This window comes from Giraffa tippelskirchi, chromosome X (assembly GCF_054371585.1).
Source record: "Giraffa tippelskirchi isolate mGirTip1 chromosome X, T2T-mGirTip1v1.2.pri, whole genome shotgun sequence".
NCBI classification, from domain to species: Eukaryota; Metazoa; Chordata; class Mammalia; order Artiodactyla; family Giraffidae; genus Giraffa; species Giraffa tippelskirchi.
The window spans coordinates 34,867,908-34,893,940 of NC_137289.1; the positions used below are offsets into that span (position 1 = coordinate 34,867,908).

Sequence of the window (26,033 nt, forward strand, 5' to 3'; positions counted from 1 at the left end):
TTTATGTACCATAAGAAGACTTGCAATCAAGTAAATAAAGTATGGGTAAGTTGTAAAAAAAAAAAAAAACAACTATAAAATTTGAAGAACATGTAGGCATAAATCTCCATGACCTTGGATTAGGCAATGCCTTCTTAGATACAACATCAAAGCACAAACAACAAGAAAACATAGAGAAATTGGATTTGATAAAAATTAAAAGCTTTTGTCTCAACAACACCATTACAAAAGTGAAAAGTCAACCCAAGGAAATATATGGAAATCATATAGCTGATAAGAAACGTGCATCTAGAACATATAAAGAACTTTTGCAACTCAGTGATCAACAGACAAACCAGTGTTTAAAAATGGGTAAGGAATCTGAATAGACATATTTCCAAAGAAGATATAAGAATGGTAAACAAACACATGAAACAATGTTCAACTTCATTAACCATCTGGGAAATGCAAACAAAAACCCCAATGAGATACCACTTCACACCTACTAGGAAGGTATAATCAAAGAGGCAGATAATAACAAGTGTTGTTGAGAATATGGAGAGATTGAAATCCTTATTTAGTGCTGCTGAGACTGTAAAGTGGTGCAACTACTGTAGAAAACAATCTGGCAGTTCTTCAAAAGGTTAAACATAGTTACCATATGACCCAGTAATTGAACTCCTAGGTATATGCCCAAGACAAATGAAAATATATCCATATAAAAAGTTGTAGGCAAATGCTCATAGCAACATTATCAACAATAGCTGAAAAGCAAAAATAAACCAAACGTTCATTAACTGATAAACAAACAAAATATGACATATTCATACAAAAGGAGTTATTATCCAGCCATAAAAAGGAGTGAAATTCTGATACAAGTTACAACATGGATGAACCTTGAAAATATCATGCTAAATGAAAGAAGCTAGTCACAGAAGGCCACACAGTATGTGATTCCATTTATAAGAAATGTCCAAGGATACAAATCTATAGATACAGAAAAGTTGATTACTGATTGTCAGGGGCCGGGGACTGGTTGGTGGGCAATGGGAGTGACTAATGAGTATAGGGTTTCCTTTGGAAGTGATGAAAATATTCTAAAATTAATTGTGGTGATGGTCACACAACTGTGAATATACTAAAACCCACTGAATTTTTAAATGGGTGAAATACATGGTGTACAAATTACAGCTTAATAAAAAGGAAAACAGAAGACAAGAAAGTATGTTGGAAAAAGTCTTAAGATGCCATACACAGAGGCACAATCTTTGAAGAATTTAGTCGCAATGTCAATCTGGAGTTGGATAGACATACATACACACTTTTCTTAGAGGAACCATTATGTGGCTAGAGACTAGAAAGAAAGCATTGTCACTGGAACAAGATGAACAAAGCATTCTTACTGGCCAACTCCCAGGACAGGGAAATAGTCCTGTGATACAAACCCATTCCCCACCCTTAATCACCTTTTACTTTACTCCTCTCCATGTTTTCTGATAGCTGTAGTAGTATACTGTTAGTATAAGACTGAAGGTAGCCCATCATTTTGTGTATGAGCAGCCTGAAATATGTATCTCATTATTATTTTCAAGAGTTAGAAAATTCCTATGATTTCAGTACATTGCTCAGGTTCTGCATTACAGATAAACTAGCATTTATAATCAAAGGATTCGGTTTTTATTATGCTGACCTATTTAGTTTGTTAATTAACCAGTGAGTCATCTCTAGTTCTACGATATGTTGGTCACGGTTCCAAGGCTGTTGCTACCACTGCTGCTGTTTCATTGTTAAAAAGTTGTTTACACTATTTCTATAGGCAGTCAAGTCATATAAATATGGTAACAATAACAATACCATCTATGGACATGATGCCATTGGTGCACTGGTTACTCAGAAAATCTGCATAGAATTGGTTACTTTCTCTATGGGTTATCATTGTTGTGATAAGCTAACACTACTAATGGTGACTTTATTCACATTTTTCAAGCTGCTCAAAGACTATCAAAACAGTAGTTTCCAGGGAACCTGGAGTCAAGCTTAATTGCAAAACTAATCAGTATAGCAGAAATGTATTCTTTGATGTGAATTCATCTATAGAGGCCAAATCACTTCATGAAATCATTAAACTATATAAACAGTAATAACTAACATACAGTGTTTCAAGGCATACGTAGCTGGCTTTCTCTAGTCTAACCCACCTTGTTCTCTCTATATACCTTTCTGCCCTCAGTTTGAAAGCTGGTGAAAAAAAACCTAGGGAAATTGTGCCACGACCTGGAGGCCTGTGGCTGTAGGACACAAAATTATGTCCTTTCTTCTCCATTTTTGTTCACATCTATGGGCTTAGGGACTCATAATTAGATTACTGCAATAACTATCTAACTGGTTTCCATATGTCCATCTCTCTCGGACTCAAAGGCATCTGGCAGCAATATAAAGGATTATATTTATAAAAATAATATTTAATCAAGTAATCTCTCCATTCAAAAACCTTGACTGGTTTCCTCTTGTTCATTGAGTAAAGTCAAAATACTATTATTCTGGTATTAAAGGCCTTCCAATATCTAGGTCTGAATTTTCTTTCTAGATTTAGCATCCACTACTCCCTTGAACAAAACTGGTCCTTTCACCATTACCCTGCACTTTTACAAAATCTTTCTAAACCTTTGTGCGTGATGGTCCTGCCTAGAATAGCTTCTCATCTTCGAAAGCCTGTTCAAGGCTTACTTTTCTCCATGAAGTTATCCCTGAACATTAAAACTCACAGCAGCTTCTCATTCCTTGAATATGATATGAGTTATGGACAGTGTCATTCATTTGGCAGTCCTCATAGACAACTTATCTTGTCTTTTATTGTTAATTCTTGTATTATTTAATTTCGTGTCTATCTTGCCGCCTCAACTAGACTGCACCTTCCTTGAGGGCAGGGGTCATTTGTTATACTTTTTAAAATGACCCACAGGGCACAGTACTATACTGGGGGATAAGATAGGGACTGGTCATTGAAAAAAACAGCACTCAAAGTTTCCCCAAGACACCTTACTCTCAGAAGGCAGCACTCTCTCTCAGTGAGTTTTTTTAAATATATGTGCCAAATATAATAGTTCTAAAGGTGAAACTAGCTCTTCATGTGACTCCAAAATATTAAGGAATTAATGACTGCCTCTGGAATTTCTGAATCCCTTATTAAAATACAAAATTAATCTTTTATAAGTAATTTCATGCCCGGCTGAAAGCTTAAAAATGACATGTATGCCCAAGCCAGGTGCATAATAATCGCTAAGATTTACTTGATCACAGAGTATTTAAAAAGCCAAAGCTCCAAGCAATCCGCTTATATTTAGTGTCTGTTTTCTGGGTTTTTTTTTTTTTTTTCTGTCTATAAGATAGGCTAAACTACATAAGAAAAATAAATCTAGGACTTAAAGTTTACATGAAAGGCAGCCAAAATTATATGGATAGTTCAAGATAAAAATGTTCTTCACATCTTGGTTTCTCCTGAATTATTTAGTTAATCTGAGGTTTCTTCATAGTTAGAGATGTAATCCTTAGCCAGCAGCTGCTAAATACATGGTGGTTATGTATACTCACCCAAGAAATGCTGTGATCATCAACTTCAATCAATATCCTTATTAACCTTGTAAACTGAAGAAAATCATCATTACAAAATCCCTACCCTCAGATTCTGCTGCTAAAACACTGAAGTAACTGCAAATCTCAGAGATGTTTGTTTAGCTTTATGGATAGCCTCAGCTGATGAAGCTTTGGCAACAAAGGCTGCTTGCTAGGCAAACCTAAGCCACAAAGGAATCCCTTGTCTTGCATGTTAGAGAGACCACTGACTGGAATACCTAGCATCATTGGATCAAAACTTGAAGGATTGGTAAGCCTGGTATTTCTATGTATATCCTTTCTTTGTGAAATTTTCCTTTCTACATAATGCTTTTGTTTCCTTTAGCCCCGTCTAGACCACTGGAAGGCAAGGTTTCAAATTATCTCCTCAGTTGGAAGTATCCATGTTTTGTGAAAATTTTATCAATTTTTTCTCCAAGGATTAGTGTGAATATATATATATATACTTTATAAATTAGTTTATCTATTTTTTATTAGTATGATAGTGAATTTAGCTTCCTGTCAAGAAAAATGCCAAGTTCAAAGTATTATTTCCTTCACTTCTAATTACAAAGAAGTTTTACCTTTTATTGTGTTCCATTATACAATTTTACACAGTACCAGTAATATTTTAAGCAACAATTAAGCAAATTGAATTAAAGTTTTTGAGCTCTACTTTTCAGTATATAGATTTACCTAAAAAAGTACAAACTAAGCACAGTGGTGCAATTTTCCAGGCACTTTCAAGTTGCTTAAATATTTACAAATATGTAAGCACCCCGTATGAAAGCATGAAAATTTTGGTGTCAGGAAGAAACACTCTGTGTATAACAAATCTTTAAATTTTTAACATTTGCACAGCTCCAAATATTCCTGAGAAAGTTCAGTCTTGTTGTCACTTGACATCGGCATGTCCTCATATTTCAGCAGTGTATCTTGGGGAACCATAACTTCGGTCACTCGATGTCCCACTAATTGCACAAAATACATGCAATGTGTTGCTCATCCAGGGAGAATGCATTGGGTCTTCTTGTATTATCTAAAATGAAAGAAATGGCATGTTTACCAAGAAGCAAAATAGCCACGGCCAAAAAAAGTATGTGTATATGAAATCACAGGCATATTCCAATTTATCACTGACACTTAGCTATTTAAAATGATATAAAGCAGAAAGAGCAAAGAAAAACATTACCCACTCAAATCTTCAAAGCTGTATCACAAAGGCAGCATATCAAAAAAGCAGAAAGGATCTGGTTACTCATTAAGAAAAATCAAAGGTTGTAAAATGCAAAATTCAACAGAAAGTGAGAGGTAACACAGTCTTTAAAAATGTTTTTAACAGATGGTCATAACAAGAGTCTAAACAATGAACTTTTTATATGAGTTTATAGATCATCTTCTAAGAGTGGTCCTCAAGTTCACTGGGGGGCTTTTCAAATATCCTGATACCCATGCCCTTTCCCTGCAGACTTGGTAAATAATTTTAAGTGAAGAGAAAATAAGTCAAATTTTCAAATGTATACCATAATTATGTAAACTAATTCATGCAAAAGATTTTTCTTGGAAATGAAGAACTTCATAAATATATAATCTTATTAGTATAGATGTTTTAAAAATTACCCATTTTGTGTAATCAAAAGCAACTGATATCTCATGCATGGATTAGATGAAAGAATAGCATACACATCACATCCAACCTCTTTACTGTACAGTCCCAACTTAAGTTTCAAGCTTTCAATACTAGGTTCTCCAGTTTGCTCTGAAACTTCAGTATTAAGCCTGAAAATTGGCTTCTTGTGGCAGAAATGGGTCATCTCATTTGTGCTGCTGCAAATCATGTCTTATATAAAGTCCGTAATAGAAAAATTTCCTCTTATAAGAGCTTGAAGAAGTTTTAAAAAGAACTTCATATTTTGGTATAGTGTAACAGATAACACTGAAAAGGGCCAAGCAATATCCAGGCCATATCTTTTTGTCAAGTCATCATTTATGGAGCTAAACAGGTAACTCACATTTCAGTACACAGCTATATTTTATCTTATTTTGTATTATATTTTCCTTTGGGAAATAATATATCTCAAAGTGTCTGACTAAAAAAAAAAAGGTCTCTTTAATGAGACTGGTATTGGAAATCCTGATTTACAAAAATTCACTAAAAAGTCAACATTTGCCCAAGCCAAGGTACACCTAAATATGATACATCATGACAATACAGATTTCATAAATATGAACCAATAGAAAGTAAGACTTTTCTTGGTTACCTTTCAATATGTAATATAGAATATAGAAGAACTTAAAATATAGGCGAATATATAATATCAAGGGTCTAAAATTTGGTCTCTAGAACTAAACATAATAGCCATGGTTTATAGAAATTAAATGAGAAAGACAGGTGGGAAATATGACAGCAGATTCATAAAACCCAAATTTCAGGGTGTTAAAAAAGAGACAAGGGACTTCCCTGGTGGTCCAGTGGATGGGACTCCACGCTCCCAGTGCAGGGGGCCTGGGTTCAGTCTCTGCTTGGGGAGCTGGATACCACATGCCAGAGCTAAGACATGGTGCAGCCAAATAAATTTTAAAAAGAGAGAGAGAGAGACAAGCGACTCCAAAATGGAGTCACTTGTGCTAAACCCATATCACCTGAGAATTAATATCAACCTAACTGCAGTTTCAGTCTTTTCCACGCAGGTAATCTTAACTAGTCAAAAATGTACATGTGTTACTTTCAAGTTTGAAATTTCCTGGTCAGCACTAGTGAGGTAATTCACTGGACAGACCCTTGCTGTACCCCAGAGGAAGGTGACCTTGCCTGAAACAATCAGGTCTCTTTTAGAATAACTTCCTTGACCTGACTCCTTCTACCTGTAAAAGACATCCATTTTCTACGGCTCTTCAGAGCTCCTTTCTATCTGCCAGATGGGATGCTGCCAGACTCATGAATCACTGAATAAAAGCCAAAATCTTTAAAACTGACTCAGCTGACTCTGAATAAAAAGCAGAGACATTACTTTGCCGACAAAGATCCATCTAGTCAAAGCTATGGTTTTTCCAGTAGTCATGTATGGATGTGACAGTTGGACCATAAAGAAGGCTGAGAGCCGAAGAATGGATTCTTTCAAGCTATGGTGTTAGAGAAGACTCTTGAGAGTCCCTTGGACTGCAAGCAGATGAAACCAGTTAATCATAAAGGAATCACCCCTGAATATTCATTGGAAAGACTGATTCTGAAGCTGAAGCTCCAATACTTTGGCCACTTGATGCAAAGAGCTGACTAACTGGAAAAGACTGATGCTGGGAAAGATTGAAGGCAGGAGGAGAAGGGGACAACAGAGGACAAGATGGTTGGATGTAATCACCAAATCAATGGACATGAGTTTGAGCAAACTCTGAGAGGTGTTGAAGGCAGGGAAGCCTGGTGTGTTCCAGTCCATGGGGTTGCAAAGAGTCGGACATGGCTGAGTGACTGAACAACATCAGATGAATTTCGTTTTTTTAACAAGGAAAAAAGAACTGTATAGAATGACTGCTCTAAATATCTTGATCACCATAATAGCAGTAAATTGAATAATTTGCTTTAAATTTGAATAACTTAGAGTTCAAGGCTAGGTCATACAGTTGCATGCAAATTCTATAACTGTAATATACCAGTGAAGTTGCTCAGTCATGTCCAACTCTTTGCAATCCCATGGACTGGAGCCTACCAGGCTCCTCCATCCATGGAATTTTCCAGGCAAGAGTACTGGAGTGGATTGCCATTTCCTTCTCCAGGGGATCTTCCTGACCCTAGGATCAAACCCAGGACTCCCATATTGCAGGCAGATGCTTCACCATCGGAACCACTAGGGAAGCCCCTATACCTGTAATATATATTGGCTTAAAATGCAATAATTGTTTTATACTTTTGTAAAGGAGGAGTTTTGCTGTTTTTTCCTATGCACAATGGAGAACAGAACCCCATAAACTGGACAGTTTCTAGGAACAAATTATGTAGTATATTTGATTAAAGTATTCCCCAGATGGCTCAGATGGTAAAGAATTCACCTACAATGCAGGAGACCTGAGTTTGATCCCTGGGTTCGGAAGATCCTCTGGAGAAGGAAATAGCAACCCACTCCAGTATTCCTGCCTGGAGAATTCCACAGACAAAAGAGCCTGGTGAGCGACAGTCCATGGGGTCGCAAAGAGTCGGACATGACTGAGTGATTAACACTTCAACATACCCCAGAACAGTGATGGTGAAGAGAGGCATATCCCCACTGTACTCAGGCGCTGAACCTGAGATAGAGACAATAAAGGAAGTGGAATGATTCCCTGCCTGCCTAGTCCTGATCACCTGACTGCTTTGGGAAGGAGACAAAAAAGGACCTCGGAAAACTAAGCAGCATGGTTTACACTCACTCCTAAGTGGGCTAACAGAAGTAAAGATGACAAAAAGAGGAAATAGATCACTGATTCCAGACTCCTCAGGCCGGCGAGATTCCCTGTCATGAGAAAAGGAGAGTAGGAGACTGGGATGACTCATCTCAGTGAAAGATGGGATGATGAAAGTCTAGCTGCCTGGCTTCTCCATACTGAGAAGATGACCATGGTTAGAAAATTGGACTCCTGGTCACGCAGTGCAACTTTGGACTACGTGCGATAAATTTCCCATAGTCCTTTCTAAGAGAAAGTATACAAGATACCATGAGAAAGGTAGAGCTTGGAGTCAACTAGCTCCTGTTTTCCTTGAAATCTCTCTTCTCCCCTCCCCACCATTACACTGCAGTCCTTTGGCATTAACCATGGTCAGTCTATTTGTAAGTACACCCTCCATGTGACGATCTCACCCAGGGGAGTGTCTTCAGGCAAGCAGTGAAATGCTCATACCAGGACATAGGAGGCTCTCCTTTCTTGAACCAGCAATAAGAATGTGTTCTCTAAAGGGCTGTAGTTATCCTTGTTTCTTTCAAGGGGTCTTAATTTCATAAAAAATTGAGAGTCTGAAGAGTTTCTGAAGCAAATATTTATCTTATTGGCTGTTTTCCTTCTTAAGGAAAGTAAAGAGACAGTATGTAAGCTCAATAGGCTCAGGCACTGAGGGACCAGACCATCAGGCCATGACTTTCACATCTGTAGTGAAGCTGTTAAAATAGCTGGGTGACAATCCACATACAGAGTGGTTATAAACACAGATTTCAGGAGCCTAATATAGGAATGACATTTACCAGGATAATTCAGGAGTACTCTGGTTTTAAGGTAAGTAGATATATACCAGTCTTAACTACTTAATTATGACATAATTTGACTGTAAGTGGTAGCAGATCTTTGCTTCTATATGTTTCAGATTGTGTTTTACTAAGTTGGCTATAATTGTCATTAACAGTCAGTCAAATATTAAAATGCTAGGTATTATGAAAAGAGAGTTTTGCAGGCTATATGGGTATTAAGACAATTCTTGAATTTTGGAACTCACTCAGGATCTCACCTAAACGATAGTACAGTTGTCCCTCGGTATCCCCAGAGGATTAGTTCCAGGACCACTGTCCCCCTTTCCCCCATGGATATTAAACTCTGAAGATGCTCAAGTTCCTTATATAAAATCACACACTATTTGCATATAACTCATGCATATCCTCCCCTGTACTTCAAAATCATCTCTAGATAATGTATAATAGTTAATACAATGTAAATGCTATGTAAATAGCTGCCTACATGCAGGAAATTCAAGTTTTGCTTTTTTGGAACTTTCTGGACATTTTTTTTCAAATATTTTATCTGCAGTTGGTTGAATCCCTGGATGTGGAAGCTGTGAATATGGACGGCCAACTGTATCCAGTTTTTTACAGCTAAGACAGGGATATTCATTTAGGGATCTGGCTACTGAGCCAATCATTGCACTTCTCTAGGACTCTTCTTGAGAGACCTTAGCCATGCTCACAGTAGATCAACTCAGACTTGCACAGCTACTCACTTCTAGTGGCACTGTGGTGCAAAGAACAAAATAGTTTAACATCTGAAACAACTGCTAAAGCAACTGTCAGTGATTGCTTCAAATCTGATTTGCATTATATCATTTAAATGGGTAAAGAATATAAGAACAAATTTTAAAATAACAGACTAAGTAATTTCAAGGTAATACTATTTCAAACTAATAGGTTTGCTAAGTAACACTTTAGGGACCCCAGATCATGTTTTCATTTTCAGTCACCCTAATACTTGCCTGTTCATGAATAATGTCAGACAATTCTTTCACCATGTCTCTGAAATTTGACTTGAGCCCTTCATGGTACTCAATCTGATCTTCTTTTATTAGCCGCTCATTTAGTTCCAGTGCAATGCTGCATGCTTGGATGAACTTCCTATAGATGAAGATCAAAGATAAAGTTTTTATTACTTATTACTCAAAAGTCTCACCGACAATTTAATATTTACTTTAACCACGGCTTGCCTAGAAGAAAGATTATAATCCCATATTTTCTCACTGTGTTTTTGCTAATACCATCCTCCTATGTCTGAAATATCTTTTCTTTTCAATCTTTGCCTTCTGGTTTCTTATCTCCTTCAAAACCTGGCTCGAAATATATACCCTCTGGGAAGCCTGGCTGCTCGGTCACTTGATATGATATCAGCTATGCTTGCACTTTACATTAATTAACATCTGTAGATAATGTCATTTATTGAAAAATAATTTATTTGGGGCTATGTACCCAGTACAGTGCTGGGTACGTATAGGCATGAAGTATCTGCCCTGGGTTGGTAACAGTGGGGACAGAGAGGTTATGACTTATCATTAAAACTTTATCATTATTTCATATGTTTACGTTTCATGTCCATAATTAGAATGCAAATCTTAGAGGAAAAAGTACCTCATTGACCATTTGTGCTGTATCCCTGTCATAGCAAAGAGTAGAATCTTTTTGTATATGCCAGGTATTAACAAATATTGAATGAATGAGTACTAAGTAAGTAAGTGTTAGTCACTCAGTCATGCCTGACTCTTTGCAACCCTGTGGACTACAGCCCACCAGGCTCCTCTGTCTATGAGATTTTGCAGGCAAAGATACTGGAGTGGGTTGCCATTTCCTTCTCCAGGGGATTTTCCCAACCCAGGGATCAAACCGGGGTCTCCTGCACTGCAGGCAGATTCTTTACTGACTAAGCTACAAGGAAACGAGTACTGGTTACTCTGTAACCTGAAACAGCTGACAATACAGAGATAGGAAAAGTAAATGAAATAAGTCAGGAGCAAATGAGTGGAAATTATCTTTCTAATCAGTCTGTTTCACTCATCTGTCTCTCTTATTCTGAATGTAAGTTCTTTTATATAAGAAACAGATTTTTTCCACTGTGTGACCTTTCAGACATGCCTTGGCTTAGAGGGATGCTCAGTCCAGAGAAGATTATCGTAAGCCATAGAATAGCAGAATCCAAGGGGAACTAAGGCTACAGGATAGAAGCAAACCTATCCAACCCTTCCTACCCTAAATGGTCTGGAAAAGCTGTGACATAAGGTCAATCAGGCAAAGGAGGAAATCACATAACAAATGTAGGCTTGTGTTTGTCTCACAATATCCACAGCAATGAAGTAGTTGTCATATTTAATGCCTTGGGTCACTAGGACATTGTTACAGTTCTGCAGCAAGAAAGAGATCACACATTTCCTCACTACCTAAAATACCATTAGAAGGTAACTTAAACGTTATAAAAGGAAACAGATATTTTTTTTAGAAGGACATTATTTGGTGAATACTTTGGTTTCACTTAAGACAATGGAGTAAAAAAAAAAAAAAGTGGTCTGATCTGAAAACTACAAAGCACTTACCTAAACATGTCTTTCAACTCATTTACTTTTTTGGGTGGATACTTGCTAGCTTGACTGTCATTTAAGAAAGCCCTTGCATACGCTAATGGACCTGCATTTACCTAAATTACAAAAGGAGAAAAAGGAGAGTTGTTAGGATGTAATTAAAAGTAATTTTTTCATTTCTCTTTTTCAAAAGAATAATATAGTAAAAATCCATACCTGAGAAACATATTTACTATTCTTACTATAAATTTATTTGAAAAAGATTAACTAAAGCAAATCATCTGCCAAAATTATACTCTAACAAGTTAGTTAACAATTTTTCCTATCTGAATATAGGGCTCGGCTATAGTCAGAAGGATTTATGTTAAAGCTCTCTGACGTAACAAAAAATTTACAGAAACTGAACATAATGTATTTATTAAATTAATAAAAAATGTAGAGGTTTTTGCACCCAGTCAGAGTATAAGACAATTACAATTAGTGCTTGTTCTGTGCCCTTATGAAAGCAAGAGGAACAACAAGAAACATTTAGTACATGGTTAGCAACCAACATACCTGCACTGAAACACAGCCCTGCAATTTAAGTTGGAGCTGAATCATGTCCACGTCAGCAGAAGAGCAAAGCTTTTGCAGCTCTGCAGTTTTATCTTTTATTTCATCAGTGGCAACATCAATTGGCTTTAAATGAATCTGCTGTTCATAGTTTATAGGGATCCTCTTCTTCACATATGGAAACGAGTTTGAAGCTATTAAATATTAAGATTGACAAATAAGTTTTTAAGATAGTAAATCAATTAGCCAAATTAAAGAAAAAAATCTATTGTGCTTAATTCTCCCCATATTTTCTCTGGAAAACCCCTTAGAGACCAAATAGGTGCTTTATTACTTCAGGACTGAAGGAGAAATTCTCTGTGAGACGACTCAGACTAATCATGAATTACATAATCACATATGGGAAAGGAATGGTTTATAACATAGACATGTTTGTGTAAGCGAGTGACTGAACAGCAGAACAATAAATGATTAAAATTTTAGTTACATTTTCCTGCTGACCAGCTGCTGCTTGTATGTACCGAAAAAGATCATGTCAAACAAAGAAGTTATGCCAAGTCCTACTTACTAGTCAAGATTGTACGGCGTTTGCACTGTTCTTCTATACAACCTTGCTTTTTGCCTGACAGTGTATAAGGAGCCTCAAAAACAAATCTGTTGATATTATGGTTTCTTTCAAACTCAGTTTTTCTTTCTGTGAGTTCTTTATCATCAAAGTAGGGCTTCACATAAGTGACTTGGATATGAGCATATTTGGGATCAAGCTCTTTGACATTTACCTGGAAGGTAAGAAAGTTTTGGGTTTTATTCAACAGAAGGGAAAATGGGGTACAGGTAAGCTGCTAACACCTCCGAGATCAACTGAGGAACAGTGTCATTGAATACACTGTGAGATGAATACACACTTGGAAGAGGTCTTTGCTCTTTCTTCAAGGATTGTTTCCTTCTGATTATTAAGAAGTTACAGAAACCAATTTGGAGATTATAGAAATGTAGACAGAAAAAACTGCAATGCTACCACTCAGCAATGACCATCATTTACATTCTCATATATTTCCTTGTAATCTTTTTTTCTATGAATATGTATTTATTTACAAACTGGTGATCATGCTGAGCATTGCTTTATAATTTGCTTTCCTAAAAATATATTAAAATGGCTAACATCACATTTGAATTCCACCTCAAAAAATACCTATTACAGAGAGGATTCTCAGAAGATGGCAGAGCACCAGACATCTATCTTCTTCTAGAGACAATAGTTACACCATCATTACCTATCTGATGGAACAATTTTGGAACTCTGGAGGCTATTGAAGACTTGCAACTTCCAGGGGAAGACTTGGACAGAAAATTGTCTTAATTTTGATTTTGTTCAATTTTAACCCTGGGCACAATGGCAGCAACCCATACCTCATCCCTCAAGTACTAAGGCAGACAGTTGTGTGCATATTCCTAGAACAGCCTGTGGGAGCCAGGATGAACAAAGACCCTGTCTTCCAAATATTGTGAATCTGTGCTATGACTGCTGATTGCTGCTTCTGATCACAGGGGGACAGTCAAAGAGGCTGTGGCCATTTTTATACCACCTTTTCCTTTTGTTGCAATGCCCTCTCCCTCTGCCTAAAGTGACTTTCAGGGGATTTAACAGACCAGCACCTTTCCTCTCCCCTTCATTTTCCTCTCCATCCCCTCTTAGGAGCCGGACATCTACTACTAGGCTGTTCAAAGGCAACCGCATAAATGAGGGTGACTAGAAAGTCACTGCGCATGCTCAGGGGAAGGCACAGGCTCAGAAAAGACTTGAGAAGATCCCAAGTTTACACCTCAGGCTGATTCTTGGCACAGACACAGCTTACAACAATTAAAAACAAAAACAAAACCCAGGAAACTCTGGGACAGGGAGAGAATCTGATTTCCAGAGAGATCACAATATTAAATTCAAATGTCCAGTTTTCAACAACAACAACAAAATTGCAAGGCATACAAATAAATAGGAAAGTATGGCCCATTCAAACAAGAAAAATAAACCAATAGAAATTATCACTGAAAAAAAACATGATGGCAGATCTCCTAGAAAAAGACATTAAAACAACAGTATTCATGATCAAAGAACTAAAGGAAGTTGTGGAAAGAGTCAAGAAAACTATGAATCAACAAAATGGTGATATCAATAAATAGCTAGAAAATCTAAAAGGAAACCAAAAACTTTTTTCAGAGCTGAAAAATACAATAACTGACATGAAATGTATCCAGAGGGATTCAAAGGTAGATTACAGCAGGTGTAAGTAATAGTCAGCCAACTTGAAGATCAGATCAGATCAATGATCAATCAGGGGAACATAAAGGAAAAAAACTGAAGTGGGACTGATGCTATGGAACCTGCGGAACATTATCCAGCAGGTGAACATACACACTATGGCAGTGCTTGAAGGAGAAAGTGAGAGAAAGGGGCAGGAAGAATATCTGAAGAAATAATGGGTGAACACTCAAATCTTATGAAAGACACAAAGCTCAACAAACTCCAAGCAGGGTAACTCTAAGAGACCCACAGTGAGACACATTAAAATCAAATGTCAAAAGCCAAAGCCAAAGAGAGAATTCTGAAAGAATCAAGAGACAAATGACTTGTCACATACAAAGGATCCTGAGTAAGATGGTCACATTTCTCATCAGAAACTTTGGAGGCCAGAAGGCAGTGGGCTGTTATATTCAAAGTGCTAAAAAAAATCCATTAATCAAGAATCCTATATAGTTGAAGTTAATTATATAAATAAGGCAAAACATAGAAGAGAAATAAAAAAGAGGTCAAGACTGATTTTAACGTTATAAAAATGAACTAAGTATATGGTAAAACATTCAAAAAGTACACTTGAAAAGTAAAAAATGTTATTTTTCTCCATAAGACTCTAGACCCTCTCCTTTGAGACACCATGGTTAACACTTTTGTATCATTCCATCTATGGCCCATTCATATTGATGTATGGCAAAAACCATCACAATATCCTAAAGTAATTATCCTCCAATTAAAATAAATAAATTAAAAAAACAACTTTGTGTAATTCCAGAAGTTTCCTAAGCATACACAAGTGAGTGTATGTAAATATCAGTTTTCATAAATGTAATCATCCTGCCCATAATGTCTGCATCTCACCTTTTTCTCTCAAGAATATATTTTGATTGGTTTATATCCAAACTTATAAATATTTTAAGTAGTTTAGTTATATCCATTATGAAGGTAGTACCATGTCCTTAACCATATGGACATTAGATTGTTTCCAGGTTTTTGCTCTATACACTTAACAGCAATAAACATCTTAAACATACATCTTTATGTGTGTACATCTACAAGATAAAATACTAAACGTGAAATTATTGGGTCCAGGAAACATACATTTTAAATACTGGAAGATATTGCCCACTGTTCTTTAAACCGTTTGTGCCCTTAAGCAGATTTTGTTCTTTGGCAAGTAAAAGAGTGTTTAAAAATTTTAACTCCATACGTTAAGAAAAAAGAAGGATGTTAAAAGTAGCAACTGCTTCTTTTATCTGTTGCCTACAAAGAGTGACTATAATATTGTGTTTACAAAGAGTGTCAGGAGTCCAGCTGCCTGATGGTGGTTTGTCATTAGTGCCTGTTGGCCAGGTTTTCAGAGGCAGAATAAAGTAGAAAACTGCATGTTTTCCTGCAAGCCTGGCTTCCTATTAACTTTCCATTTATAGTATCAGTAGTGGCCAGAAGCCTAAAACTTGCTGGCTACAAAAGAGAAATTTTTCTGTGGTCTTAATTCAATAAAACAACACAGAAGACTGAAACTGATAAGCAGCAGAGAGGTTTTGCCAAATATTAATGAACTTTGGACCTGCCAGTATACCTATTTTTAAATGTCTAAGGCATATGTTCAAGATAAAATCATCTCCATAAGATATAGGTAAATTTACAAAGTGAATAGATCATTTTCATGGTAGAAAATGAAGTGTCTTTATCATCGCCAAGGGCTTTTCACTCTGGCAATGCTGCCTGTAAGCTATTAAGTGTTTTGCAGAGCACCATGAACATCATAGTCACTCGGTAAGTATTTCTGGGGCCTGCAGATCTTGCACTGTGGTAAAGGTCTTTCCTACTTAAAATTCAGCTCTCATCCTGAACATGCCCATGGTGACTAAGGAGAATCAGGCATTCCAATCCCATTGTGATCTTCTGCAGTTCTGTCTATAAGGAACTATGTATCTCTAAGAAACAGCGCTCTTGCTGGATCCTTTCTTATCCTTGCCTTGGCAGGGTCTAGTGGGATGGATCATCTTTACATCAAGGCATCACTCCTAAACCTACATCACTGCAAATATAACTACTGAACTAAGGCTATCTTAAGAGTGAAATGTGTGTCCAAAGATGATTTAAACAAAAAAATCTCACGTATTTATTTATTTTTATTTTTGGCTGCACTTGATCTTCTTTGCTGTGGCTTGTGGACTTTCTCTGGTTGCAATGAGCAGTGAGTACTCTCTAGTTGTGGTGTGCGGGATTTAGAGCGCCAGTGCAGTAGCTGTGGCGCACAGGTTTAGTTTCCCCACAGCATGCGGAATCCTCCTGGACCAGGGATTGAACCCATGTCTCCTGCATTGGCAGGCAGACTTTTACCCACTCAACCACTAGGGATGTCCCACCTAAGATGATTTTAATCGTACACTATGAAATTGACAATCATGAGGCACAACAGTGGTAACAATAATGACTAACATTATTGAGCATGTTAGCTTCTATGTTGATATTGAAGGCTTTCTTATGTACCAAGAACCCTAATAACTTTCCATACATTAACTAATTTAATCCCAACAACAACTTTATGAGGAAGGCACTATTATTAAGTTCATTTTACTAATGAGAACAATGAGGCACAGAGAGGTTAAGTAAATTCCCCATGGTCACACAGCTAGCAAGTGGCAGAGAATGGAGATCTGAATCCTTCTCTCTGATCCAAAGCTCCTGTCCTTTCTTTCAGGATCTGAAAGACTCTATTTCCCATGCCTCTCCTCCACCAGCTAAAAAAGGAAAAAGTCAGAAGCAATGTGCCACATTTGGAACTAATAAATAATGATTTAAAAATGCAGGACATGTTACCTTGTCTGAATCCTGAATTATTTTGACATTCTCTGTACCAAATTTTTCACCATAAAGTTTAACAAGTCTCAGGGAAATCTCTGAGAGGCCGGTGAGCTTTGGCTCTTTATAGATGTACTCCTTTCCATCCTCTTCTTCAAAAAAAGACTATTATAAAGTTAAACATACATTAATTTATAAGTATTATGAGCAAATACAGCATTTAGAGAACATCTACTAAGTAATCAGCAATAATGTATTTGAAATAGATTTTAAATAATAGTACTAAAAGCCACGTGCATATGTTGTAGCTGAAATAAATGAGAACTTTCAAACTCACAGTCATATGCGCATATCATTGGCCTGAACGTTTTTACACTCGATTTTTCATCACTAACATACTTACCTGATTTTTATTTCAAAACGTTCAGTACTGGATATTAAATAAACATTTAAGAAGCTTGACTGAAAATGAAACTGAAAGAAACATTCAAATCTTATATGCTGTCCTCTGACCTAGTGGATTTAGATATGGAAACCAAACTGAACATTACATTGAGAAAAGTGTCACACCTGCTGTTGTGACAGGTGCTTTATCTAATAAGACAGAATCCTAGAATCAGTGACTGCTGCTATGGTAATCTAATCATTCAAAGGTGAATGTTTAAAAACGAACACAACTTGATGAACTAAAGTATACTTACTTGGCCATAAAAGGCAACTCTGAAGTAAGTGCCTAAAAGTCTTTTCTTTGTGTGCATAACCTCCAAAATTTTTGTGTAAGCTCCATGAAGAGTTCTATAAACTTGAGTAAGTTTCTGAAAATATGAGAATAAACAAATCAGCTTCATCTTTTGGTTAGTTACAAAATGTCTACGATAAATGCATAAGGGGAAAAAAGCAATACTATTTCCTTTTCAAAATGGTTTTCGTGGGGTCATTGGCACTCCCTTCTCCCATGGTCACAGTTAGAAAAAATGCCTTAGCAACTTTAGGTGAGAAGGTAGAGCTTAAAATGGTCAAATAACACTGTAATTCTAAATATCATGCTTCATGTCATTCATATCTCAATGGTAGTATATACGTTAAAAATACTGTGTCATTGACTACTTTTTTCCTTATGTCTGAATTATTGTAACTGAAAGAGAAGCAAAATGCTTTGCTAGAGCCCTAAGGTGGAGACATGGGAATAAACAATCATGCGAACACTTTAGGAGAGGAAAGTAAAATGTAGACACAAAAATAACAGTATAAGCCTAAGTGAGGAATGCTTTTATAACAAGTTCACATACACTTCCAAAGAATATATTCTTCTACACACTCAGAAAAAGGGAACATACTATGCAAAGAACATTACCTAGAATGTGAAAAGAGAACATACAAAACAGGAGAAAATGTTTGCAAATCACATAGCTGATGTTTTCATATCCAAAAAATATAAAGAACTCTCATAGTTCAACAACAAAATGACAAACAACCCAATTTAAAAGTGAGCAAAGAGCTTGAATAGACATCTCTTCAGAGAATGTATAAAAACGGCCAGCAAAGACATGAAAAGCTGTTCAAAATCATTAGTCATTAAGGAAATAGAAATCAAAACCACAATGTGACACCACTTCACATTCACTAGGATGGCTATAATAAGAACCTCAAAACACAAGTGTTGATCAGATGTGCTGGTAGGAAGGTAAAAGGGACAACAATTTGGTGGTTTCTCAAAAGTTAACAGAATCACTCTGTGACTCAGCAATTCCCCTCTTAGGTATTAATCCAAGATAAATGAAAACGTGTCCATACAGATACGTATACATAACAGTTTGCAACAGCACTGTTTATAACAGCCAAAATGTGGAAACAATTCAAACATACAAACAAATTTTGGCATAGCTATACCATGGAATATCATTCAGCCATGAAAAAGGAATGAAGTTCTGATATAGGTTACAACTCGAATGAACCTCTAAATATTATGCTAAGTAAAAGAAGCCAGACACAAAAGGTCACATCTTGTATTCATCTTTTTTATGACACATCCAGAATAGGCAAATCCATAGACGGAAAGCAGATTAGTGGTCACCAGTGGGATGAGGGAGGGGGTGAAGAGTGATTCCTTGAAGGAGATGGAGTTTTTCCTGGGATGATAAAAATGTTTTGAAACTAGAGAGAGGTGGTTGGAGCATAATATTAAGAATGTGCTAAATGCCACTGAACTGCAAACTAGAAAATGGTTCATTCTATGCTGGTGAATTTCATTTCAATACTAAAAGAGGAGCATGAAGCAGATGTTCTTTCTTTCAAATTCTTTCCATACTATTTTCTGAAGTTGAACTCAATTTGAGGGAAGTTTTCCTTCCTTTATGGCTGCTGTGGCTGACACTTTTCAGCCTATCCCATAAAGAACACTGAAAAATTACTTCATCTCATGCAGGATGCTTCAGAATCTACAGACCCTTGCCTCTCTACAGGAAATAGGAGTGGTAGTTCCCCAATAGAACCTATTGTTTCCTTTAATGTGTAGGGAAGATATATTTTTCTTTTTTCCCTATTAGTCAATTGAGTAGCAAAACGTTCCCTGGGTTTCTAATAACCTTGTCTTCAATTTAAGAGTAAGAGAGTAGGTATTTTGGAACTTTTACAAAGGTTCTTAGGATGCAATGCTTTGACAGAAAGAGCAATGCCAATTCTTGTCTTGTCTCATAGGCTATCTTTTGTCATCTATATAACATAGATTTAATTACTTAACTCTTCCTTTTTAATATAATCACTTGAGCTGCACTATGATTTTTTAGGCATGTCCCCATATACAGCAAGAGCAGGGCAAAGAGTAGGAAGACCTAGAACCCAGGAAGAAAAAGTGAGTTTGATAAGAGCCAATTTGGAGAAGAGATTAGAACACTACACAGATGACATTAAATGTATGTTTTCAGTCTGGGACACTTCAACAATGAAAGACTACTTGCTATATATATTTGAGGATAAACTGCTTTGCTTTTAAAAATGGCTTGAGTCCTAAATCACCACTTTCCAGCATTAGCAGGGGTAGAAAATTATGATATGGACTCAGAGTCTTCAATATAAAAAGTCCTGTCGAGTGCTGGTGGCAACAGCTATACTACTATTTTTCAGTAATTCCCCGTGATCAAAGATTTATGTGGCAGACAAAACTGGAAAAGCTCCTCATAAAAGGGTAATTCCAAGTAACTTATTATCCCCCCACTATCATCTGTTAGCAAATTTAACCTCACCATCAAATTGAAAAGAAGTGATTCACACCTATCTCTCTTCCCTGACTACATGGAAATCCAGTAACTTTTTTTGCGTGTGTGAAGACAACATGGATTGTTCTCTGCTATGAGTGGAGAAGGGAAGATTGCTAGATAAAACTGCTGTGAGAACAACTGGCATAATGTTAATTTTAATTTATATTTTAAACACTGCATCCTTAATTTCATTTGGAGAATTTAAATGAATATAAGGTAGGACTGGAATTTTAGGACTTCTCAGAATTTTTTAAGGATCGTAATTTAAGACCAATATAAAATATATAGGTGAATGATGCAAATGTTTCAATTTCTTACCTCAAACTCTCGACGTTTCTCATAAATCGGAATGATCAACTTGGAAATTTCAGAAATTACTTCATAACGCTCTGCTTTCCATAAGCCATCCACACATTGTTCTAGCAATTCCAGCAAAACTTCCTGCGTTGAGAAAACATGCAGTCAAGAATTAGAGATACTTGAGCTCTGGGCAAATGTAGTTTGAACTATTTCAAATGAATAAAAAACAGAATGTACTAAATTTAAGGAAATGCACAGGAGTACAGTTGTGTAACTATATATTCTAAATGACATGCTTGAAACACTTGAAATTGAAACCACATTCTTAAAAGTATGAAATGAATATTGACAATAGTAAACTACTATTTACTTTGTTTAGTACGTAATAATGATGTTAACCAAACTTACAAATGGTAACATGTTGAGAAGTACCTTTAAAAGGGGATACGTTTTACCAAACTGAGGATATTTAAATATCTAACAGGGTAAATTCCACTAAGCCTATACATGTCCATGATTTTTGCTTTCTACTAAAATTATATTTACACACAGTTAATAGAGCCTTAAGGTAATTTCACAATTTTCAAGCTGCTGTTATCAGTAACATCAGTGTTCATTAAACCGATGCGATCTTGGTCAACAACGCTACCTTCCTAACTGTTGCTTCTAAAACCAGTGAGAATGATAGTATAATACCTCAAGATAGAGATCTCTGACCTTGCCACAACAGCTACTATAAAACAACCATCATAGCATGTTCTCAGCAATGAAGATGATGCCGATTATTCATGCTATCTATATGTCTTAACAGTTTGTTTCTGTCTGAAAGAGATGAATTTCAGGCCTATAAAACCGACTGCTACAACGGCTCTTAATGTATGTGCTCTAGTCAATTCTGAATTCATCTTCTTTCTAAACAAGCTCTTTCCCTTGTTTTTCCCACCTAGCCAGGGGGTCATATCCTATAGACTCTGAGCTAGAAAATTAAAAGCAATTTTGACTTTACTCTTTGTTATAGGTTGAACTGTATCTCTCACAAAGATAAGCTGAAGCCCTAACTCCCAGTGCCTCAGAATGCAACCTTATTTGGAAATAGGGTCACTGGAGATAATGATGAGTGAAGGTGACATCACACTGGAGTGACTTACTTAACTGGAGTGATTTACTTAACCGGAGTGTTTTACTGGGTGAGGCTTACTCCAAAAGAACAGAGACGAACAAGGAAAACACCATGTGACTACAGAAGCAGAGACTAGAGTAACGTAGCTATGAGCCAAAGAAAGACAACACCAACAGCTACCATCAGAGCTAGGAGGAGGCAAGGAAGGCTGCTACCCAGAGTCTCAGAGGGAACATGACCATGCTGACACCTTGATTTCTGACCTCTGGACTCTAGAACTGTGAGACAATCAAGTTCTATTGTTTTAAACCACCCAGTTTGTGTACATTGTTATGGCAACTCTAGGAAACTAATCCACTCTCCATCTTGACTCATCTTCTAAACAGTTCATTGCCAAGTTCTGCCACTTTCACTTCCTAAATAGTTCTCAAATCTGACCCTTCGTCTCCATTTATACTCTCATTGCTAAGATTCAGGACGTCATTATTGTTTTCTAACAGATCTTCCTGCCTCCAGCCTTGCCACTTTCAAATCTATCCTCCGCAAATCTGCCAGAGGGTTTTGATTAAAATATAAACCAGACTATATCCCTCTTCCCTTAGAATCTCATGATGGCTCCCCATCATTTGCAGAACTAAGGACAAATTCCTTCATTTGGCACACAAGGTTTGCAGCGATCTGGCTGATATTTTATAATATCATCATTCATCAAGCTCAGCCTTCTACTTCATGCTCCTCCAGCAGTGATGAACTACTATTAGTTTCTCTGAAGCACCAACGTATTGTCTTAACTTTGTGCCTTTGTCCATTCTGTACCCTCTTGTCCTTTAATCCCTTTCACTTAGTTAAACCTGTAAGAAAAGTTAGATTTCACCTCTTCCAGGATCCTTCTCCTGATGAACACAGAGCAGCAACACAAGAGACCTATTTTTCCTACTATGATAGTACATTGGGTGGACATTTATCACTATACTTGCCCATTATGTATGTATCTGACTTTACAAATAGGCTGTGACTCTTTAAGTGTAGGGAAAATATATTTATTATATTGTTTCTTTCAGTCACTAGCAGGGTGGTAGTAAATAGATGTTCATTAAATGTGGCTACTTGAATAATCTATATATTAACATTTAATAGTTAAATTTTCTATCAACAGTAGAAAGGAGGAGCTTTGGGGAAATTTTAAAAAATCTATTTAAAACTAGTAATGTTTGTCCCAGGAATGTAAAGTTGGTTTACAATTAGGAAAAAATCCAATGTAAACAGAAAGGGCCATGTAAACAGAATGAAAGAGAAAAAATGTGATGTCTAACAATAGTTGCAGAAAAAAATTTGAAAAAATTTAACATCTCTTCACAATGTTAAAAAAGAATCCACCCAAAACAGGGAATCAAAGAGATTGTTCTCAACCTGATAAAGAGCATTTACTAAAAACCTGCAGGATGAACACTCTTCTCCTAAATTTGGAAACAAGTCAAACTGTCTGCTCTTATCATTTCTATTCAACATTATGCTGAAGGTGCTAGCCAGTGCAATAAGGTAAGAGAGAAAGAAAGAGAGAAGGGAAAGAGATCAGGAAGTGTAAAACTGTCTTTCTGTGCAGATGACATAATGGTGTATGTAGAAAATCCTAAGGAATATGCAAACTACTAAAACAAGTAAGAGGATTTAGCAAGGTTGCAGATCATAAGATCAACATATAGAATCACTGTATTTCTGTATACTAGCAACAACAACTTGAAAAATAAGATTAAAAAACCAAATAATGCTATTTCCAATAACATCAGAACATCCATCATCTAACAAAATATCCAGAAAAGGACTTCTACTCTGAAAAAGCACAAAATATTGCTGGGTGAAATTAAAAATCTAAACACGACTTGATTGAAAGACTTAGTATTGTTCAAACTATCCATTTTCCATGTAGTGATATATAAATGTAACAAAATCTGGACAAAGCTTCCAGCAGGCTATTTTGAGGAAAGAAAAAAGATGATCTGAAATTTTATATGGAAATCAAAGGATACAGAATAACCAAAGTGACTTTGAAAAAGAACAAAGTTGAAGGACTAATACTATATTATTCCATAACTTACAAATTTGCAGCAATCAAGACAGTGTGATATTGGTATCAACATGGTCAAATAGATCAGTGGCACAAAACAGAGTCTAGAAATAGATCACAAACATATAAAGAACTGAAATTTAATTAAGGTGCCAAAGCAATTCAGCAGGGGTTAAAGAAGTTTTATTTCTCCCCAAATGGTGTGGACTATGTAAAATACCTGTCTACAAAAAATGAATCTTGACCTCTATCTCATTATATGCTCAAAAATGAATTCTAGATTATAGACCCAAACATAAAACTCAGGAACAAAGTTCATAGCAGAACATATCAGACAATATCTTCACAATCTCGAGGTAAGCAAGGATTTCTCAGACCAAACACACACACACACACACACACACACACACAAATAAACCATTAAAAAAGAGTAAATTGGACTTTATCAAAACCAAAACTTTCTACTCAATAAAAGACTTAGTGAAGAAAATAAATAAACGAATCAAACACTGGTAAATAATCTGCAGCACATATATCTGACGATGGACTTATACCCAGAATATAGAAATAACTCCCATAAATCAACAACAACAACAAAAATAATGCAATTTCTAAAATGGGCAAAAGAATTGAACAAACATTCCACAAAAGAGAAATGAAAGACAAAGAACCACATGAAAAATGCTCAACAGCATTAGTCATTAGAGAAATACAAATGAAAAACACAGTGAGATACTACTTCATGCCTAATAGGATGGCAAAAATATGAAAAGATTAACAACAGCTAATGTTGGTGAGGAAGTGAAGCAGCTGGAACTCTCATCCATTGTTGGTGGGATATAAAATGGTCCAACCACTTTTAAAAACTCTGACAATTTCATATAAAGTTAAATATAAAACTTCCCAATGAACCAGCAGGGTATTTACTCAAGAAAAATAAAAGCGTATGTCCATAAAAGGTCACAGATAAGAATGTTTAAAGCAGCCTTATTCATAACAGTCCCAAACTGGAAGCAATCCAAAATCCATCCACAGGAATGGGTTTTAAAATGTTATATCGAGAGAATAGAATATTTAGCCATGAAAAAAAACTTATGATTTACTCCACAACATGGATGTATCTCAAAAATTTTATGCCAACCAAAGGAGACAGATACAAAAGGTAGATACTGAATGATTTCATTTTTATGACACCAAATACTGTTAAAACTAATCTACATCAGATATTGGGGCTGGGCAGACTGACTGGAAATGGGCACAATGGAACTTTCTGGGGTAATGGACATGTTCTATTTTTTTGTTTCTCGTGGTAATGTGTTACCGTGGTGTTATATGGGTGTAGACAACTGTCAAAATTCATCAACCTGTCCACTTAAGATGTGTGCATTTTACTGTATGTTAATTTATCTTTAAAACTATTTCAAATCAAAAGTCAGAAATGCAGTCTTAAAAACAAATTAAATTATTAATGGGTTAATTCATCTACTTAAAGAAGCCACTAAATGAACAACAGTTTGTATCTTTCATTGCAATCAAACTTGTAAATCAGCGGCAGTTATTTTCCATTGGCGAGGGCACGAGGAAGAAGCCCCATTATGTAATCTGAAACATAAAATGGCACTATGGAGAATATGATTCCATCTGTATACCTCAAATGAAAAGCACACATAAATTATTACTGTAGAACACAAAAGAGTTCCAACAAATGTGTTTACATAGGAAACTGATTACAGTTCTTGACTAATAAGAAATATTACTACTTTCCCTTGGAGTACAAAAAAGGGTCAGGCTTAAGGCCACTTCAATGACTAAGCTGAAGCTGCTGTTTGGAGAAAAGGACATAACTGCAGTTATGCTAATCCATTTATCTCCCATGAACTCCCTGGAATCTTTCTGCTGGGAGCCCACACAAACTAGAGATCTTAGATGAAAATCATCTAAGTCTAACTAAAAGCCAAAAAATGAATTAATTTACCCCAGGCTTCACAGTCAAGCAATGAACTGGGATTAAAATTCAAGTATCCAATTCTCTGTTATGATTCATTAATCCAGCAAACACGTTTTAAACATCGACTCTTCTAAGTTCTGGGAGTAAAAGCAAAGTTTACTATCCAGTTGGTCAGTGATAAGGCCTGACATTTATGAAGCACCTAATGACTTATAAAGAACCTTCATGTTTATTGTGAAGTGACCAGGATAGTATTATTGTCTTCATTTTATTATTTTTCACTTCAGAAATATTTATTGATTTCATATTA

At 36.2% G+C, this 26,033-nt stretch overlaps 1 protein-coding gene across 2 annotated transcripts in view; it reads right to left on the reverse strand.

Moving 5' to 3' along the window:
* Positions 1-4,142: 4,142 nt before the first annotated feature.
* LOC145536040 (dedicator of cytokinesis protein 11) overlaps positions 4,143-26,033 on the reverse strand; it is a 201,815-nt gene continuing 179,924 nt past the window's right edge. Inside the window, exons 46-53 of one of the 2 annotated variants that reach the window (XM_081564420.1) lie at positions 20,609-20,731; positions 17,735-17,848; positions 17,052-17,198; positions 12,501-12,711; positions 11,936-12,126; positions 11,396-11,496; positions 9,794-9,932; positions 4,143-4,630 (exon numbers count right to left, since the gene is read on the reverse strand). In XM_081564420.1, coding sequence (XP_081420546.1) covers positions 4,508-4,630; positions 9,794-9,932; positions 11,396-11,496; positions 11,936-12,126; positions 12,501-12,711; positions 17,052-17,198; positions 17,735-17,848; positions 20,609-20,731 — 1,149 coding nt within the window. In that variant the 3' untranslated portion in view covers positions 4,143-4,507. Of the gene's footprint in view, positions 4,631-9,789; positions 9,933-11,395; positions 11,497-11,935; positions 12,127-12,500; positions 12,712-17,051; positions 17,199-17,734; positions 17,849-20,608; positions 20,732-26,033 lie in introns of both variants that reach the window. The other variant, XM_081564421.1, reaches the window with a different exon arrangement.